Consider the following 21,560-nt stretch of genomic DNA (forward strand, 5'->3'; position numbering starts at 1 on the left):
AAATGCGTCTTATGGATGTTGTTACAGCTTACTTATATGGATCACTTGATAGTAATATATATATGAAAATCCCTGAAGGATTTAAGATGCCTGAAGCACAAAGTTCAAAACCCAGGGAATGTTATTCTGTGAAATTACAAAGATCATTATATGGGTTAAAGCAATCAGGTCGAATGTGGTATAATCGACTAAGTGATCACTTGATGAAAAAGGGATATGTAAATAATTCAATATGCCCTTGTGTTTTCATTAAGAAAACAACATCCGGATGCGTAATTATTGCTGTATATGTTGATGATTTAAACATCATTGGAACGAATAAAGAAATTCAAGAAGTTGTGTCATACTTGAAGGAAGAATTTGAAATGAAGGATCTTGGAAAAACCAAGTATTGTCTGGGTTTACAAATTGAACAAAACGAATGTGGAATGTTTGTTCACCAGACAAATTATACAGAAAAGATCCTTAAACGTTTTAATATGGATAAATCAAATCCTTTAAGTACTCCAATGGTTGTTAGATCATTAAACATAGAAAAGGATCCATTCCGTCCATGTGAAGATGATGAAGATATTCTTGGTCCAGAAGTACCATATCTAAGTGCCATCGGTGCCCTTATGTACCTTACAAATTGTACAAGGCCTGATATATCTTTTGCCGTGAATCTGTTGGCAAGATTTAGCACATATCCAACAAAGAGACACTGGAACGGAATTAAACATATATTCCGTTATCTACGAGGAACGACAGATTTGGGACTTTTGTATTCAAAAGATACTAATCCAAGTATAATTGGTTATGCTGATGCTGGATACTTATCTGATCCACACAAGGCACGTTCCCAAACTGGATATGTATTTACTCGTGGAGGCACTGCAATTTCTTGGCGTTCACAGAAACAAACGCTCGTAACAACTTCATCAAATCATGCCGAGATTATTGCACTACATGAAGCAAGTCGTGAATGTGTGTGGTTAAAATCAATGACCCAACATATCCAAATTTCATGCGGATTATCATCTGATGAGAAGCCTGTGATACTATATGAAGATAATGCTGCATGTGTTGCTCAAATGAAAGAAGGATACATAAAAAGCGACAGAACTAAACATATTCCTCCTAAGTTCTTCGCATTCACTAAGGAGCTAGAGAAGAATAAATATATTGATGTTCGTCACATTCAATCAAGTGAAAACTCATCAGATCTCTTCACAAAGGCACTTCCTACGTCAATATTCAGAAAGCACATATATAATATTGGGATGCGCAATCTACGAAATTTGTGAAGAATTGTTCGTGTCAACATGAGGGGGAGTTTACGTGACTGCACTCTTTTTCCCTTACTATGGTTTTTATCCCAATGGGTTTTTCCTAGTAAGGTTTTTAACGAGGCAGTATAAAAACACGTAATGAAGACAATCATTATGATCATCATCACAAGGGGGAGTGTTGAAAAATATATTTAAAATGTGAGTATTGAATATTTGAATGTTGAATATTTGAATGTTGAAAATAAGAGTTGTAAATATTGAAAATTAGTGTGTGATGATGTAGGTAATGATGTATTTTATTTTTGGATTATTTGTAAAGATTTCCTATAAATAGATCTTTCATTTGTGAAGAAAATCACAATTGAGTAGAGAGAAAAATATTATAAAGTGTGTAATTTGGTAAATTTTGAGAGTTTGAGATTTTTACTTTTTACCATAAATTTTTACTTTTTCACAACAAATCTCAATATCTATTTGTGGTCGGGGGTAAGACCAACACGGGAAATGGCTCAATGTTCGATTGACTACCGATGTTATAGTGGAATGGAAACACATTTTCATGGAACACGACATCCCTCGAGATAAAAACTTGATTGTTCTCAAGATCTAGAAGCCGATATGCCTTCATACCAGGTGGGTAACCAAGAAATATACATTGTGTTAGTATCGGTTGGTGTGATAAAGTGTTTAGAAGGGGGTTGAATAAACACTTTGACAATTTTCACAACTTTTCGAAGGATGAATCAGTTTCGTAATAAACTGAATTCGGGAATCTTGTTGTCAATTTTGATCAATTAACTAATGAAAGTGCAGAAATAAACTGAATGATAGATAGAATAAACTGAAATTAAAGGACGCAAGATTTGTGGATGTTCGTAGACTTCAAACGCTCATACGTCACCCCTTCTATCTCGAGGATATGATATTTACTAAAAGACTTTAACCTATACAACACTTTGTACAAACTCACTTCAGTGTGGACTTAACACTGCAAAATCGAAACTATTAGTTTCAATACAATTTTTATCAGTACTCAACCGATGTAATTTTTCAGCACAACTGATCTCTAAAAGATCGAATATTACAACAATAAGTGTTTGTGCTTTAGCTCAAAATATAGCCTGAAAGCTATGAATAAATCTAATAGGCGAGAGCCTCTTGTAACTGATAATAGTTTGTTGTGTGTTCTCTGATAGCTTATGAATAACTCAGTAACTGGGTTAACTTCGTATCAGCCGATCTTCTCGGTTATTTATAGGTTTTGCTTCCAACGGTAACATTGAATGCGTTTGAATCTTTATATCCGTTAGACACATCAACATTCTTCTGACAATCATACACTATACCTTTTCTGAAATGCGGCGTTCCCACTACAAGCTGCAGTATGCTTATGTACAAATTGTCGCTTGATAGCTACGTTCCTTAACTGATGACGTGTCAAGCTGATTTATCAGTTGAATCTTTATAGCCGATATGAATAGCTGATTGATGTGTAACCGATCAGTCTTAACTTATCGTCCAGTTGACTATACAGCTTCAGTTAGCTTTGAACACTTCAGTTGCCTTTAATAAGTTGCGCATTAGTCTTCATTTCGGGCAAGTATCAGTTACACATTTTAGTTCAGTTGTCTTGATCAGTTCTTCAATCTTTTCACGCTCAACTTGTCAAACTCCGAAATTATTATTCCAACACATTGTCTGGCTCGAGGTGCAAACTTTGTGCCATGCTGAGACAATGTGGATGCATATGCCAAGCAACCAAAGACTCGGAGGGAATCATAATCAACTGGTAGCTTGTGTAACCTTTCGAAAGGTGATTGGTGTTGAAAAGGAGTCCGATTGATCAAGAAGGTGGTTGTAAGAACACATTCTGTCCAGAATATTAGAGGAATGCAAGCTTGAAAAAATAAAGATCGTGCCACATTCAAAAGGTGCTGGTGTTTTCTCTCAACAACAAAGTTTTGTTGAGGGCGTTCGATGCAGGATAGTTGATGTGTAATGCTCTTTTGGTCGATAAAAATAGTGAGATTTAATTCCTTGGCATTATCCGACTGTATGATCTTGATGTTGGCTTGAAATTGAGTGACCACCATATTGTAAAACTGAGGAATAACATGAATAACGTCTGATTTATGCTTGAGTAAGTAAACCCATTTGAATCGTGTTGCATCGTCACCAATTGTTAGAAAATAGCGGTAGCCACTATGAGAGATTGTAGCAAGCGGACTCCAAACATCACAATGTATTAAATCAAAAGCATTTGAGTCATGTGGTTGTGGGAAACAAACAGTAGCCTCTTTTGTTTTGCCAACGGAAAAATGTAACAAGGAGTATGAACATCAGTTTTTGGAGTATCAATATGTAAAATCTGTTTTAGTACATCAAGTCTTTGATCAGACAAATGACCTAATCTGTTGTGCCAAAAGTGCACAGAAACTTCACTAATTACAGTATATGAAGTCTTTTGCACATGTGACTTCAAAAGACTGCATTCGAACACATATACACTATCAATGCAACTACCCTTGCCAAGCATCCTCTTGTTGGTGACATCCTGAATAAGGAAATAGTCAGGATGAAAGATTACCGCAAGCTGCGAGTCCTTGGTTAATGCACTAAAAGATATGAGGTTAAATTTAAACTGTGGGACATAAAGGACATCACGCAGGGTCAGATGTGTCCCAATACAAATATCACCACTAAATGCCACAGATAAAGATGTCTGGTCCGGGAGTGCAATCGAAGCATTATGGATTGGCCGCATATGGAAGAAAGCTTTAATGTCATAGCATACATGCCGTGAGGCATCTGAATCAACTATCCAAGCATGCAGATTAGAGAATATGGAGTGGGACATAACAGATAAGTCATGTACATGTTCGAAAGCTATTCGAGGTCCCTGTATCTGATGGTGGTGGTGAACCTGTGGAGGAGTTGAGATGACTAGAGAGAAAAGTCATGAGTTGCTGACACTGATTAACAATGGCAGGGGACGAGGTGTTTGTTGGGGGCGATAATTCTGTCTATATCCGGGAGGATATCCATGTATTTTATAGCATTTGTCCACCGTGTGGCTTGCGATCTGACTTTTAGTACAGAAAGGGCGTTCTTTCATGTGCCCTCTTGAGGGGTAATGCATGGAATTGGTGTTATTACCTTTCGTGAATTTTCCCTCTTTGATAGCAAATGCAACTATCTATGAGTCTCGAAATGAAATGCAGAGGAATATCCAATTTTCTTTTGACTTTCATCTTGTGCAACTAAGGAGAACACCTTGTTAACCTAAGGGAGGGATCCATTAACAAGATTTGACTACGGATAGAAGCAAAAGATTCATTTAATCTCGTGAGGAACGAAAGAACATATTCGTGATGAAGCTCCTGATTGCCTCCACAACAACTCTTTCCGCAAGTACAATTTGGTCTACAGTTGCTTAATTCATCCCACAATGTCTTTAATTTTGTGAAATAAACACCTGATAAAGTCCTGATTTTTTGCAAGGTTGATGAGACAACGACGTAGCTGAAATACCCGAGGACCATTACTCTGTTGGAATCGATCATGGATATCATTCCATATAGTCGCAGCAGAATCGGAAAAGATAATGCTCGCAGAAATCTCTTTAGTTCAAAATCCAGGAGATTACAACATTATTATTGCGAATCCAATAAGGAAGGAGATCATGATCGACCTTCAGTTTGGAAATTGATCCATCGACAAAACCGAGTTTGTTCTTAGCAGATAATGCAATGACCATTGATCTGCTAATGACCATTGCAATGACCATCGCACGGCTCCAAGCTGCATAATTCTCGCCATTCAGGAGCTGAGATACAAGAACCATTCCCAGATTATCTACATGAAAATACGGATTTAGGGGATCGTCAATCTCTGTTGAAAGAACGGATTTAGGGGATCGTCAATGCTCGTCCTGGTCCTTTCTTTATGTAAACAAAACCTATAGTCGATATTATTAGGTATAGTTTGATACATGGGATAAGAGAGGGATTGATAAATAATCTTCTCTTATCCCACGTTTGGTACTTTTTTAGAAAGCCCATGATCCTGTGATAATAATTTTATATAAGTATATAATATCCTTTTTATGAGATGTGATAATTTTAATCTAATGATAAAAACATCACAAATGACTTAATTGCCCTCAATATATAAAAATCATAAACCTTATTGTTGTCTCATTTTACTTGTAGGTAGAAATTAAAATCAAATAAATATTTTTATATATTTTATATTTATAATATGATAATTATATAAATGAAATTGAGATAATTGTATAAATGATTTGTATAAATCTCAATAAAATTATTAGTATCACTCGATCAACCTTAAAAATTTATATTTCACTTGATTCACAAAATTAAGGGCTCAATTATCATATTATATAATATATAAAATTTGGTAAAAAAAAATAAATCATGCAAGCACTGTCGGCGCATAAACAGATAAGAAATATGAACTCAGGAACAAATTTGAAATTATAAAATTTATCATTATAAGATTAATTTTATCATTACAATCTAATATATAAATTTAATCACACTTATTAAAATCATACCAAACATTAAATATAATATCATACATCTTATTTATCATTAACTTATCCTTATATTATATATCACATTTTTATCGTATCATGTGTACAAAACTATGCCTTACTGTATTATCTATCTAAAATATTATTACTCTATTACAATTTTTTAGTTTTTTAGAAAACATTTAATGTAATATAAACATACATAAAATACAAATAACACAACTTGTTTTCTCGGTTTTTATATGACGACATGTACGATTTCATGTCATTGTAGTCAATTTCAGACACCTAATAGCACAGCACCGACGTTGAAAGTTTTATTATTGACAGTATTTCCGAAATATTTATCACAAAAACCAGCTTTTAGTGTTTCCAAATTGATGAGCAGAGCTCAGCCAAATGCCTCTCAGACTCTCAGTAGAAGAAAACTTTAGAATTGAAGTCGATAATAAATGTTCGAATTTCCATTGGCGCAAGCTCCACCACCAATTCTGCGGGATGTACGGGGCCTCCTCTTGGCCCGGGAGATGCTTGTTTATTGGAGCCGCCTTCTACTTTCCAAGATAGTCTTTTCTTCTCCATTTCCTCTCTTTCTTGATTAGCAGATAGACTCATTTCATGAATATCGTATATCTGACAAGAGGGCATTGCAAAATTACCAGCCATGGCAATTAAAGAAAGATATTAGGATAAATGGAAAGAAAAATGTACTTAGTGTTGTCTCACTTTCTTGTTTGGAAAAACTCTCTTTAATTCTACGGTGGTCATGACTGATAAGTCCTTGTCCTTCCTCGCCAACCTAATATAGAAATAAAATGTAAGGACAACAATTAGCATGTCGGTTGTAATTTGTAAACCAAGAGGGAAATCCAATCCCAAAATATCAGCCTCCCAACAATTAATCACCGTCCAAGTCGTGAAGCTGACGTCAGATCACATCATCAACCTGCGCACTCTAAATAGGTCTCATTCACCTATCAGTATTCAGCACATCCACCTTAATCTTACCAGTAATGTGGTACGGGCTACATTACTAACAGTGATCAGATGGTAACCCTTTTACGGACACCTATTCTGCTAGGTCGACTTTCAACAAGAGCATAAATGATAACCCATAAGCCCAAAAGATGAATCCATATAAAATAGAACAATTGCTTGCCAAGATAAGAATGGTATGAACTCATGGCCCAAGATTGCATCTTTAAACAATCAACAAGTTTTGCATAAATAATTTCTATTGGAGAAACTTAAAAATATCTCAAGGAAAATTGGGAGAATAATGCAAAATTAAAGAATTCAAACCTCAAATAAATGAGCTAATCGGAGTAGAACGGTTTGGTCTTCAAGTTCCTGAGGCATTAGAAGCGACCAATAGAATTAAATCATTAATCAGTACACCCAAAGAGAAAAAACCTTGCAGCCACCATCAGTTTCTATCAGATATACTCACCTCAAATACAATAAAATAGTTAGTCGGTTAAATGGTAGTTAGTCGGTTAATGAACAGTTAGCTGATAGTTAGCTTACTAATTAGTTTGAAGGATATAAATGTAATCGAGAGTCATCAGTTGTCACTAATGAAGAAAAGGGAGAATTCTCCATGCATTCCAATCTCTGAACTCATACGTAATATGGTATCAGAGCTTCCGCACTCAATTATCTACCGATCGGAGATCTAAGCTTCACAAACGTAATTCATGGCTTCTGGAAATTCATCGAATTCGTTGCGTTCCAATGGTCAATCCGCCATTGATGATCCGATGAGCCCCTATTATCTGCACCACTCAGATAATACTGGCCTTACATTGGTCTCACAACCGCTCACCGGAGATAACTACACCTCTTTGAGCAGGGCCATGAAGATTGCACTCTCAGTCAAAAACAAATTGGGTTTTGTTGATGGCACAATCGCTAAACCATCAGCGGCAGAATTGAATTTACTCAATTACTGGACTCGAAGCAACAATATTGTCATTTCATGGATCTTGAATTCAGTTTCCAAAGATATCTCAGCAAGTGTTCTATTCTCAGATTCTGCTGCAGCCATTTGGGAAGATCTCAGAGAACGGTTCCAGCAGCACAATGGGCCTCGTATATTTCAGTTGAGATGTGATTTGATAAACTTACGACAAGAACAAGACTCGGTCAGTGTCTATTTCACCAAGCTTAAATCACTTTGGGAAGAATTGAACAATTTTCGACCAATGTGTTGCTGCGGTAAATGCACTTGTGAGGGAGTAAAAAGGATCGAAACACACTTCCAGATGGACTACATTATGACTTTCCTCATGGGTCTCAATGATTAGTTTGCTCAACTCCGCACTCAAGTCTTGTTGATTGATCACATTCCTCCTATCAACCGGGTTTTCTCACTGGTTATTCAAGAAGAACGTCAAAGGGATATGCGAGTTCCTTCTATGGGCAGCACCCCAACATGTGGTATGGCCTTCTCCGTCAAAACGAGTCAGCCACAATTCAAGGCCAGAGGGCCACCAAGAATACACCGAGAGACGCCTCGAGAACGCCCTTTTTGCACCAAATGTAACATCCATGGTCACATGGTAGATACTTGTTACAAGATACATGGCTATCCTCCGGGGTTTAAGCAGCGGGCAAATTACTCAACTAAACCAAACGATGTCAGTGCGAATCAGATCTGAGGGCCATATAATTCTTCTATTAAAAATTCTGACGAGGACGTTGAATCTTCACCAAATGTGTTCCAAAGTTTTAGCAAAGACCCAATGGCCCAACTAAGGACAATGTTCACTCAACATTTATCATCATTTGACAGTCCACACAACTCGGCAAATGAATCCATTAGTAATCTTGTCACGGGTACCTGTTTATCCACATTTGATTCTCATAATCTGAACTCTACAGCATGTTGGGTTATTGATTCCGGAGCATCCAGACACATTTGTTCAAATGCGTTTTTGTTTAAATCAATTACACCTGTTAGTGGTTCGACAGTCACTCTGCCCGATCACACCACGATCACGGTTAATTTTTGTGGTGAAGTTAAACTTGGAGCTTCATTGATTCTTGAAGATGTTCTGTACATCCCATCCTTCAGATTCAATCTATTATCTGTGAGTTGCCTCCTTGCCAACACCACCTCTGTGATCGGTTTCTGTCATGACTCATTTATTATCCAGGAAACCATGACGAAGAAGACGATTGGCAAGGGTAGGAAAATCAATGGGCTCTATGTTCTGGATTCAGTTTCAGAGCATAAAGAGGTGTCTATAAATCAGGTATCAGTGGATTTATGGCATTGTCGACTTGGCCATCCCTCTGTTAGAGTAATGGAACTTTTGAAAGATTCTTTACAATACAATGCACTTCAACTGGGTAAATGTAAATCGTGTCTCATATGCCCAATAGCTAAACAACGAAGATTGCCATTTCCCTCAAATCATAATGTGTCTGCTTATCCATTTGATCTTATACATTGCGATGTTTGGGGACCGTATCACATTCCCACGCAAAACCAGCAACGTTATTTTATAACTTTAGTGGATGATTGTACTCGTTTTACATTGATATATCTACTCCAACACAAATCTGAGGCACAAGGAATTGTTTCCAGATTTTGCACCATGATTGAGACTCAGTTTCTAACGAAGATCAAGTCATTTCGCACTGACAATGCAAAAGAACTTGCTTTCACAGATTTATTCCTTCAAAAGGGCATTATACATCAGTTCTCATGTGTTCAAACTCCACAGCAGAACTCGGTCGTTGAACGAAAGCACCAACACCTGCTTAATGTCGCAAGATCCTTACTTTTTCAATCACGTGTACCAGCTAAGTTCCGGGGAGAGTGTGTCTTGACTGCCACTTATCTAATCAATCGAGTACCTTCTCCTTCAAACAACAAGTCTCCTTATGAAATTCTGTACAAGAAAAATTTTGATTACTCAGTCTTAAGTACTTTTGGATGTCTCGCTTTTGCGTCCACATTGGCAAGCAATCGTGACAAGTTGTCCCCAAGAGCTCGTGCATGTGTTTTCATAGGATATTCCCCGGGCATTAAAGGTTACAAATTGATTGACATCAGCAGCAGAGAAGTTTTTGTTTCCAGAGACGTGATTTTTCATGAAAGTATATTCCCTTTCATGACGATTCATTCAGAAGTTGGCATTGATCCATTCTCTCAAATTGTCCTGCCTATTCCATTCAACATGCAGACAGCTGACCCAGTACCTTCACATCAATCTCCTTCATTACAAGAATCAAGATCCAATTGTCAAACATACACCACATCCTCAGTCCTGATCCCTAATCGCACCTCGTCTACAATCACACAAACCCCGTCATATCTCCGTGATTACCACTGCAATTTAATGCAATCCAAAGCACCACTCCATTCCAAGTTTTCATACCCATTGACAGCATACATATCCTATGACTCTTTATCCCCTTCATATCGAAATTTTGTCCTCAATGTTTCATCCCAATATGAGCCACAATTTTTCCATCAAGCCGTCCATATTCCTCAGTGGCGAGTAGCCATGAACGAAGAACTGGAAGCACTGGAAGCCAATCGTACCTGGTCAATTGTTCCTCTGCCACAAGGAAAACATTCCATCGGATGTAGGTGGGTGTACAAAATCAAATTTGCTTCGGATGGGTCCATTGATCAACACAAGGCTCGTCTCGTAGCCAAAGGATATACTCAACAGGAAGGTATCGATTTTTTTGAAACATTTTCGCAAGTGGCAAAATTAGCTACTGTCAAAGTATTACTCGCCCTCGCAGCTAGCCACCATTGGCAACTTGCTCAACTCGACGTGAACAACGCCTTCCTTAATGGCGACTTATTGGAGGAAGTTTGCATGGACCTACCCCTGGGGTATTCAAAACAGATTCCATGTAACCATTCATCCACCAAGCTGGTCTGTAAACTTCACAAATCGATTTACGGACTTCGTCAAGCGTCTCGAGAGTGGTACACCAAGTTTTCTCAAGCATTAATTCAGTCCGGATTCACCCAATCTCAATCTGATCACCCCTTATTCACAAAAGGTTCAGGATCCTCTTTCATTGCCTTACTCGTATATGTAGACGATATCATCATTGCAGGTCCTTCTTCTCATCTTATTCAAACTTTAAAGGCATCTCTCCAAGGTCTCTTCAAACTCAAAGATTTGGGTTCCCTTAAGTACTTCCTTGGGCTTGAGATTGCAAGATCTAAGCAGGGCATTTGTCTCTCTCAACGGCTTTACACCTTAAAGCTTTTAGAAGACACTGGATTATTAGCCAGCAAGCCTGCTATAACTCCCATGGAACCTCGTTTACACTTAAACAATAATGATGGTGAGCCAATTGAAGATATCTCGCAGTATCGTCGACTCATTGGTCGACTTCTATACCTCACCTTATCACGTCCAGACATTGCATTTGCCGTCCACAAACTCAAGTCAGTTTGTATCTAAGCCTCGGACAACTCATATGCAAGCAGTAAACCATCTTTTTACGCTATCTCAAATCAGTTCCTGGTCAAGGAATATTTTTCCCAGCAACGTCTTCCACCCAACTTCGGGCCTTCTCTGATGCTGATTGGGCAGCTTGCACAGACACAAGGAAGTCAGTCACAGGCTTTTGTGTGTTCCTCGGTGATGCCTTGATTTCCTGGAAAGCAAAGAAGCAAGCCACTATCTCACGGTCATCCACCGAAGCAGAATATAGGGCTTTAGCTAGCACTACAAGCGAAGTCATGTGGCTTATACAACTACTTCAAGACTATAACATTTCATCTCCTACACCAGCCATTGTGTTTTGCGACAGCCAATCTGCAATACATATCACTACCAATCCAGTATTTCATGAGCGGACAAAACACATCGAGATCGATTGCCATTTTATTCGAGGAAAAATCGCAGATGGTTCAATCAAACTCCTCCCTGTTCGTTCCAACTTACAACTTGCGGACATGTTTACCAAACCCGTACCATCCACTACCTTGACAACATTATTATCCAAGATGTCTATCAAAAATGTTTATAGTACATCTTGAGGGGGGAATATCAGATATACTCACCTCAAATACAATAAATAGTTAGTCGGTTAAATGGTAGTTAGTCGGTTAATGAACAGTTAGCTGATAGTTAGCTTACTAATTAGTTTGAAGGATATAAAATGTAATCGAGAGTCATCAGTTGTCACTAATGAAGAAAAGGGGGAATTCTCCATGCATTCCAATCTCTGAACTCATACGTAATAGTTTCTGAGCAGATAATACCTGTAGGGTTAGTATCACGACGCTATCAGGAAGACTATAAGAAGGATCCATTGCTGTAAAGGTTGGTATGGGGAAATTTGTAAACTCCTCATCCTGCAAGTACATAAGCACGTTGTCTGAGTTAAAGATATTTACCATATAGGCAACCAAGAAATACAAATGTACAAGATACCTGCTCAGAAAAGGCTAAAAGGAATGGTGAGTATATCTCCTGTCCAAATGATCGACGCCACTTGGATCCCTCTCCTAGCAGATCAAACCTAAGATAGTACTTCCCTTGGACCTGTGAGAAATTTAGCAAGTAATATGAACAGATTGCATGCCAGTAAGAGTGATAGAATATGGAAGTGTGTGTTGATAGGAATGGAAGAGAAGTCGATTACAGTTAAATGTTATTTTAAACATGTAATTCTTTCACATGAAACAGAACTTATTGAATAGGACAAAGATACTCGGGCAGACTGATCTAGGTAATCAAGATGCTTACAGTTAAACCCTCACACTTCTCAAGAATGCAGACTGTCTCATTTAAAGCCTCTTCAACACCTCTACCATCATCATAAAGCAATCTCCTACAAAACAAGGCTTGGAGTTGATTTCTCGAAGTGCAGTGTATAGATGACAATAAATATTCTTTTTATTTTTGCAGGAACGTTATCATGGCAAAGAAAAGATATCAAAAGTTTATAGAGATGAATCAGAATTATTGAAGAAAAACAAGAGCATAACTACAACCTATGGAGCATCAACTCCAACTTCCCATCAGCAATACTCGATCCTCCAACTGATCTATCCACCAAGATTGAAAACTCGGTGGTTTTATCTTTGATGTAAATTCCAAGATTGATCTGCAAGAAGGTCCAACTAAATAATGAAGCAAAAACAAAAAACACAAAAAAAAAAAAAGAATAACAACAAATGACCTGAGTTGAACTCCATAGTATTATTTCTGTGACCGATTATAATGGTTAAAGGTAGATGTGAGAAAAACCGGATAGGTTCGGTTTACAATAAAAACTCAAACTAAACCAATACTATCGGTTTTGAAAAATTGCAAACCAAACCGAACCATTAATAATTAAAACCAAACCTAGGTTTCGGTTCGGCTTGGTTTAGAAGACCAATTTTAAATTTTTGTTCAAATAATTTTTTGAATATTTTAAAACATAATTTAAAATTTATAAACTAGCTATTATATTATAAATAAATAAATATCAATATGCATACAAATATTAAACAATTTAACATTATAATGTATGAAAATGACATTACGAATTTCCTCTAAAAATATAACTTCTCAAAATGAAGTAGTTTAGCTTAAAAAAAAATTCATCATCATCCGCCATTACACTTCAAAAAAGGAGAGATTTATCTTCGATGTCCTTTCAACTTCAATTTAAATCATTGGCAAACTTAAAATTTATAAAAGTAACATCTATTATCAATTTTCCTTGATATTAATGATATGATATAAACTAAAAAATAAATAATATATTTATATATAATTGAAATATTATATGATTATACAATCGGTTTGGTTCGGTTTTGATTGGATAGTTTTAATAAAAACGTTCGGTTATGATTGGATAGTTTAATAAAAACTTTGAACCGAACAAATGTTCTTGGTTTTATTGATTTTAAAACAAATCCAAACCGTGATCAACTAAAAACCAATGGTTTGGTTCAATTTGGTTTCTGCTCACCCCTAGTATTGGATCTTATGCTATCCAGAAATTCTGAAATTTAAGAAATTTTCTGGGATTTTACAGATTCCTGGTTAACCCATGCACGGATCATTTTAAGACACAAGAATAACATTTTTTGAGGTGATCAACACAGTTGTCACGTCGACACTTTCAGATATTCCTGTCCTCGAGATTTTAAAGTAGTAGAAGTGCTTCAAAAAATTCAGTTTCAAAAAAACTAAATGAATATTTTCTGGAAAGTACTGCTCTTGAGAAAACATACAGGATAGTAGTTTCCAGCAATTGGTTGGTTCACTTGAAGGTCCCAATCAGCTCTGTAGTCTCTGATCTACAAAACAAGACAAAAGCTTTAGTTCTACGCATTACATTATAAATCCCAATAATTAATTTCCAAGCAGTGATGCTGATGAGATTTATACACAAATACATCATGCCATGGACAAAAGATGATTTGCCCCTGGCAGAAATGAATGGATCCAACCCACCCGTTCAAGAAAATCACGCCCATTAGAGTCTGTATAAAATGTTTTGTTGTTTCCTACAGTTGACTTTATTTGAGTTACTATCTCCTTCCCAATTCCATCTTCAATGGGTATCGGACCAACCTGTGATGCCAGACATTATGGGTAGCTCGGACATTAGAAATTTAAACTGTTTTTATGATGAACAGCTAAAAGAACATATGAAGGCTGACTTACCATGAATTCAACCTCAACATGTTCCTTTTCCTTGTACACTCTCGTGATCTGCAGATAAGTATGTTAACAATCGGTAACAAAGAAATGAGAAATGGGAGTAATTTTGTTTCCAAGAAGGGTCAAGTCTCGGTTTCCCTAATTCCTCACAGGCGATGAACAATGCGCTGACATACATTTCTAAGTTTGTATATGTTTCTTCCATTTAAGCTTTTGCATCACACAATTGATTTCTGCATAATTTCACACAACTTCAACTTAATAACCATCGGAAAATACTTTCAAGATCCTAAATCAGTAAATTGTCAACACACATCGAAAAATTTTGTAATGTATGCATCAAAACATATATGACCCTCATAATTGACAAACATTCAATGATTCATTACTCATAATTTGTTTTCCATACCTTGGGTGTAACTCAAACCCTAAATGAGATGAAGAGATACCCATGTGGAAGACATATAACGGGAAACCTGATGGTTTTGGGGATTCTGGTTTCTTTGGAGTGTGAATATCCTATTATATTTATATAATTTGAGTAGAAGAATTAATGATTCTCGAACTAACCTGGGATATCCATGAATTGAATGTCTGATGAACTTCATCAAACAGAGGTCCTCGAAAAACTGCAAGTGGAATCTGCAAAATAAGATAAACAATTCATTGTCTAACCGAGAAAACATAGATCATGCATTGAATGGTTGACTTTGAAGAGAATGTATATACCTTTCCTTCAGGTTGTATTGGAAATGTGCCATTTGGGCGAAAGATATATGCTCCCGAGGCCTTTCGTAAGTAAATCAAATTTTCCATCATTCTCAAAAAGTATCACTTTAGGACAGAAAAATAAGGAACATATTGCTAATATTACCTGAGAATCTTTACTCCCATCATCTCCAGCATAATAACTGTATGATTGTTCCAGAGATATGTTCACCTATATCATAAAATATGACTCAAGAACATTTAAATTTACAGCAAAAGATTAAAAAAAGGAAGGTCAGCAGACTGAAGTTCAGGCAAGGTTACATCTACGAGGACGAGTAATACAGCAGCATGCATTTGACCAAACATAATTAAAAGACAGAAAGATGTGAAAGGACAAGCCGATGTGGCCATTCCTATATGGCATACCGAGCTCCTGCTATTAATATATTGCATAAGCTTCCCATCAATTCCCGAGTATAAAAGCTTCAAGTTTCCTGAACCTACTTGAACATCACTGATTTGACTTCCATCAAAAGGGTATGAAATTTGTTCTACAGAGGCTGGAGCTGCATATGTAACAATGTAGCCAACGGAATAAATTGCAATTACGCCCTGGATTAAGCAAACATCATTTACTAACTGATAAAAATCAAAAAATTCTGCTAAAGACCTGCCAACTTTCCACTTGATATCACATAAGTGCTGAAACCCAAAGGCTGAACAGTTGCTGTAAATGCGAGCCAATACACGGGAATGCTGGAGGATTTGCCAACATAAGCACTGGCATAGAATTTCCTAATGTCTCTTGAGGAACCAACTAAAGGAATAATCTGTGACACAATCACTTGTCCAGTGGAATCATGAACAGTGACATTCTCATCGATAACCTGCATCGAGGTAATGAAGCAAGATGAGATCACACCCAGTTGACCATCTATATAAATGCAATATATATGCATTCATACACAAATACAAATACTACACACACACACATGCATATAATTGAGAATTCAGTTAGAATGTTTTTCGAGAAATCGTGAAACAATTAGCATCCAGAATAAACCATGTTTCATCAAGAAGAATGGATGAGTGAAATCTTTTAGATTGATCTGAGTTCACCTCATTAAAAATGGAAAAGAACGCAACTACTCACAGGAATTCTCACAACATCTGTTCTTCTCCAACCAAGAGAGTTGTAGACAACCACCACCTGCGGAAAGTAAGATACTTTAATAAAATATTGAATTCTAACACCTCCGCCCCCTCATTAAGTCTACCATTTTCCTTTACAGAATGTCTTAAATAATTTTTCAATTCCTAAAATGAAATTTTTCTTCATAACCAGCACTTTTAGTTGATAAATAAGCATTCTAAAATTTTACTTCATTCTCATCTGAAAATCCAAGCCACAATTGTAAACTCAGACATGATGAATGGAATACTGCAGACAACTGTTAAAGGAGGCCTGGAAGATGATTCACGATTTCCCACAAGTGAGAGTTAACTTCCTTCTTGCAAAAGGCAGATCATGAGAAATCATTTCACTTACTAGTTTTTTCCCAAGTGAAAGATCAACTTCTGTTGGAGGGCAATAACTTATGTTCAGAAGTGGGCACTGGAAAGAAGATAAGATATCAATTCCCATACATCTACGTAGAAGATCACTTTAACATAAGCAAAGAAAGAAATCTTCAAACATTGAAGCGAGTAAAAAAACACAAACCGAATACGAAGAAAATGGATTTGATGCAAATTGAATGCAAAATGGAAACTATGAACACTAATAAATGCAATTCCAAGTTTCACACAGAAAGAAAAGAGAATATGGAAAATGCTCAAGTGCCTGCCTGCAGGAAACTTGTGGTTGGACTTTTGCATCTGGAAGTTGACGAAGATTGTGTCAAACAACCAAGTGAATTTGCAACAACCTCCTCTGCCTGCAGGTATTGTAAATTGAACACATTAACTTGGATCACGATTCGTAAGTGAAGGGAGTCAACTTTGCTGACCACTAAGACAGTAATTTGAAAAGGGCTTCACCTCCTTGTAACCAATTGAAAGCCGTTTCGCATAGTCATTAGCCACATGTTGCTTTTCAGTACCAGAAACTGCATCGTGATGTTGGGCAAGGGCCAATGCATCACCTAAAGAGTCAGTGTTGGGACCTGATTTATTTCTTCCTCTAAAAAATTCTAACTGTCTTGCTGCCTAATAAAGCATACAGGCATGGTGAGATTTCAAATTTAAAAAGATCCCATCAGTAAAGAACCTACACAATTACATTCATAACATACCAAATAGTAGCCACTCATCATTCTGACATATCTTTTGATGGCAGGCCTGCTTGTGAAATATCCAGTCCAATAAGCATTTACACGGTCTGCGTATCTAATGCAAAAAAATATATGAATCGTCAATCTCATGAAATGGTATAATTCCTTAGTGTGATAAGCATACCACGAAACTTAAACTCACGGTAAAAAGTCATCGATTTTAAGAGGCCAGGACTCATTTAAAGAATATTTGGCATCGGTATACAAAGATGGGGTTGAATAAAATGCATTGACACGGCCATCCTGCAAGAAAGGTAAAAAAACGTTAGTCGCACAAACTAAAACAAAGACAGTTAGCAGATTCATCCAGGAAAATGGTATGGAAAAAAGTTTTAATTCTAAACTCCTCAAAATCATGCTCCATTGCCATTCAATTATGAAATGACTACAAGTTTGAAACAGATGTAACGTATTATTGACAAAGCTTTAAATGCTAAACCATAAAGAATGCCAAAACTACCAACTAGATATTTTCAAGTAATAAATATTATTTGCTAGAATTATTAATGCCCCAAATCATGAGATTGATTCTATCAAAGAGTGACCTGTTCAATTTACAGCTAGGAAAAAATTGTTTATGGGCATTAATCATGTCAGCAGCAACCACAATTTCTAGCTGGCTAGTCTTAAAGCTTACCTCTCTGATCCCTGTTTATCCATCCTCATATGAAACATATCGCTTCCTATTCGATCTATATCTTTAGAATGCAACATGCTCCAACTTTTTCTTTCACATTTTTTTGCTTCAATTTGAACAATTGAATTCACACTTTTGCGTTCAACTTCAAGGAAAACCACAAAATCAAATAATGTATTCTTGAATTATATTTGGTGATATTATGGTATATATTTTAAATGATTTGTTACGACTCAATTGAGAAAGATTTTCTACGGAATTTGTTTCCAATATATTTTCACTTATACATAGAAGGTAGAAGGTGATACTCGTGTCAAGGTAAGCATGATTAACCAGTGTTTTAGTCCTTTGTGCATGAAATAACGGACATAGGCCTTTATTAGCGATTCATCAAAAAGTCCATTGTTGAGTTTCTTTCTCTCTTTCTTAATCCATCTTGTGATTAAATATTCAAAAATACTAACTTGATTGACATAATGAATGAGCTTATCCATGTTCCGAAACCATGTGTGAGCATATTGATACTTGAAATCTGTTCCCATAGTCCACATGACATGATTTGATCGAGTAACATTAGCCTGTGAGTAAAAAAATCAAAGATGGTAAGAATAATTGTTTTCAGTGGTTCCATGATACAAAAGATCACAACAGTCAATCTTGAATCATTCGAAAACATGAAGGGAAAAAAAATATTGCATCTTTCAAGTATAATAATTTTTGCAATAACTGTCCCAGCATAGCTGTCCAATAAATAGCAAGTTGGTAAAGCAGGAAAAGAAAACTTCAGAATCATTTTACCTGTGCGAGTGCAGCAGCTACAAAATCATTTACGCGCTCTTGGACATTGTAATCAAATAAATTGATGTCATCCTTCAGTCAGAGAAAATATATTATATGCCATTACAATCCATGTGGACAAGTTTCAAGGCAGGCATTTTATGCATTTATAGATGTACCTGGACAATAGGAGAATCGTCATTCACTTCAAAGTAGAAACCAGTTGGAGGCTCGTAATTCCCAGCATAGAAAGCACCTGCAAATATCTGAATATAAGACATAAGTTTGGAGACTTAATTTTCAGAGTGGTACATAAGATAATGAACAATCAAAAGAGAAAACTAAACATAAAAGACCTAGGTATAAACACTAAAGAATAAAATATTAACTTACGCATAAATGGTACAGTAAAAATATTGGAAACTTTAAATTACCTGAGAGGATGAACCACGACTCTTGGAACCATGCCAAATGACCTCGAGCGTCTTATCATCTCTTCGTTTAGCTCTATCTTGGTAGTCAATGCGACCAAAGAAAAGTGAGTCAAATCCAACCTAAACCAACAGGCATGAATGAGATCAGTACGATATAAGTAAGAAAATCAAGCACTGATTCTGCATCTATCAGGTATAATTACATCCCTTCCACTAGATGAATGTTTTATCAATTGCGCTGCAAAAGTTACTCAGTACAAAAGGTGATGGATAAAAGAAAAGGCTTGAATGATGATTCCGGAGTAATGGGAGGACCCTAGCCTAAGAGCACAAATTTATAACAGTACCTCTGCCCCTAAAAGGTACGCCTGCACAGCAGTATGTCCAAAGGGGTCAATTTGCCAACCGATTCTAGGAGCCACGTCAAACTCTTCCTTTAAAAATCGATGGCCTAGTGTAGTCTGATCTATCATGTCAATGTAATGAGGAGCCGCCTCATCATGCATGCACATCCCACCATTTCTGCGTAAGTAAAATTTGCGGGGTGGGGGTGTTGAAATAAGAAACAGAAACACCTTCACCTTCTGTGATATTCTTGGAACTAATAAGTAAGACGTTTTCTATAAATTCCATAGATCATGTTAACTCTTTATTCGTTTAAAGAACCAGTAAAGGTGCAAATTAGTCGGTACATGAATTCAAGTTGACCCGAGTTTACAAGCTTTTTAACTGTATCCTGCATTGTTTCGCTCTGCTCCCTCCACCAACGCTGGAAAAATGCCTAAACAATAGAAAAGGTATGACGGCAACGTTCATTTCAAGAACAATTACATAGAGATGATCAGATGAACAAACACAAAAGGGCGGAGAAAATTACCATTTCAACGTAAATGAATTTCCTGTTTTTATCAGCCAACAGTGCCGGGATTAGCGAATCCAAAACATTCTGTACACATGCTCCCTACACAACACATGCAACTAATTTCAACTCACGAACTCTCCAACATAAAAATCCATCCAATGTCCAAATAAAGCAGCTTATCGGTGGTGAACAACTGTCCGAGGCATCTAGTGGAGTAGAGCGGCGGCGCAGGATGGCAAGATTGCGCGAATTGATTTATTTTGTTTCTAAGGTAAAACTCATATTTTAAATTTTTAATAAATTTGAAAAAAATAATTCATTCGGGACAAATGTCATCTCGCCCCACTGGTCGGCCATCCACGTATGGCTTTGGAAAATGTAAGTTTCAAGTTTCCACATAAACAATAAGAGTTCAACTCTGAATTTAAGCATAAGAAGAGAACCTGGATTGAATTATTCGATCCAACATAGTACTGATCCACAGTCTTCAACCAGCCGACATCGTCATGCGTATGAGGAACCAAATGAACATTAAGCTTTCCATCCACTATACCTTGCGAAGTGTTGTAAACCATGAATTTACAATCAACCAACGCATGGAGTAAAACCACAGTCAAAACTCCCGAAAAAACTCGGAAATTCGCCATCGCTGAAACTGAAGCAGCCAAATACTGTTGTATCCAGCACCAACCAGTTCGAATAAATAGCCAGGAAAATATACCTAAATCAGACGAGGCCGAAACGGCGACAATCCCAATGAAGAGATTGATAATCCGATTTTGTTTGTTAACATTTGTCCATGAAATTTGATTTGGGTAAAGAACAAAGCTGAAGTTTTTGTAATCTGATGACAATGATCTGGAAATCTGTATAATATGTTTGTGGGAATTGGAGTTTGAACTTTTGGAGAGTGACTCAGGTCCTAGTGTCAAGTTTATCCATCGTAACGGGTACGAACCCGGGTCAATATTATCCGTTTTAGCATATCCGGGTTTTACATTTTTCATATAGGTAAGAATTCCGACGAGGGTAAAATTTGGGAGTCGAAAAAATAACTTTTTTAGGTTTATTTTCTATTTTCATATTTCTTAGGAAAAAATTACTAAAATTTAATTTTTTTTCTTTTCTTCTTCTATTAAAATCTCACAAAAATCCAAGTTTATTTAAAAAAAAAATTTCTTCCACCCTTTTTTATTCCAAATCTCAACTTCCAAATTAAGTCTAAAGAGAAGATATATTTTATAGGTCAATATTAGGATATTTTAATTCAAACAAAAGCAAACGAACAAATACAATCGTCATTTAGGAAAAAACATTAAAGAGAACTAACAT

The 21,560-nt window shown here is 36.6% G+C and overlaps 1 protein-coding gene across 1 annotated transcript; it reads right to left on the reverse strand.

Moving 5' to 3' along the window:
• Nucleotides 1–6,118: 6,118 nt before the first annotated feature.
• LOC142551726 (putative alpha-mannosidase At5g13980) lies at nt 6,119–21,142 on the reverse strand. Its single transcript, XM_075661112.1, has 30 exons — nt 20,672–21,142; nt 20,244–20,327; nt 20,059–20,147; nt 19,714–19,888; nt 19,367–19,486; nt 19,112–19,198; nt 18,954–19,025; nt 18,620–18,733; nt 17,661–17,761; nt 17,480–17,573; nt 17,226–17,393; nt 17,033–17,122; nt 16,735–16,800; nt 16,339–16,395; nt 15,856–16,072; nt 15,612–15,751; nt 15,349–15,414; nt 15,204–15,263; nt 15,045–15,116; nt 14,478–14,525; nt 14,265–14,384; nt 14,042–14,107; nt 12,809–12,921; nt 12,561–12,645; nt 12,246–12,356; nt 12,074–12,166; nt 7,129–7,176; nt 6,764–6,772; nt 6,553–6,612; nt 6,119–6,459 (listed from the first exon to the last, which is right to left on the reverse strand). Exons 1-30 carry the CDS (start codon nt 20,873–20,875, stop codon nt 6,241–6,243), a joined length of 3,048 nt encoding a protein of 1,015 aa, XP_075517227.1. The 5' UTR covers nt 20,876–21,142; the 3' UTR covers nt 6,119–6,240.
• Nucleotides 21,143–21,560: the final 418 nt, after the last annotated feature.

Source organism: Primulina tabacum, chromosome 1 (genome assembly GCF_025594145.1).
Source record: "Primulina tabacum isolate GXHZ01 chromosome 1, ASM2559414v2, whole genome shotgun sequence".
NCBI lineage: Eukaryota > Viridiplantae > Streptophyta > Magnoliopsida > Lamiales > Gesneriaceae > Primulina > Primulina tabacum.

Bases quoted from the DNA above. Each gene is read 5' to 3' on its own strand.
- LOC142551726 (XM_075661112.1), bottom strand. From the start codon at position 20,875: ATGGCGAATTTCCGAGTTTTTTCGGGAGTTTTGACTGTGGTTTTACTC. The intron at 19,199-19,366 runs GTAATTTAAAGT...TCTTATATTCAG, and splicing joins GTCGTGGTTCATCCTCTCAG to ATATTTGCAGGTGCTTTCTA. The intron at 12,357-12,560 runs GTAAGCATCTTG...AATTTCTCACAG, and splicing joins AGAAGTGTGAGGGTTTAACT to GTCCAAGGGAAGTACTATCT.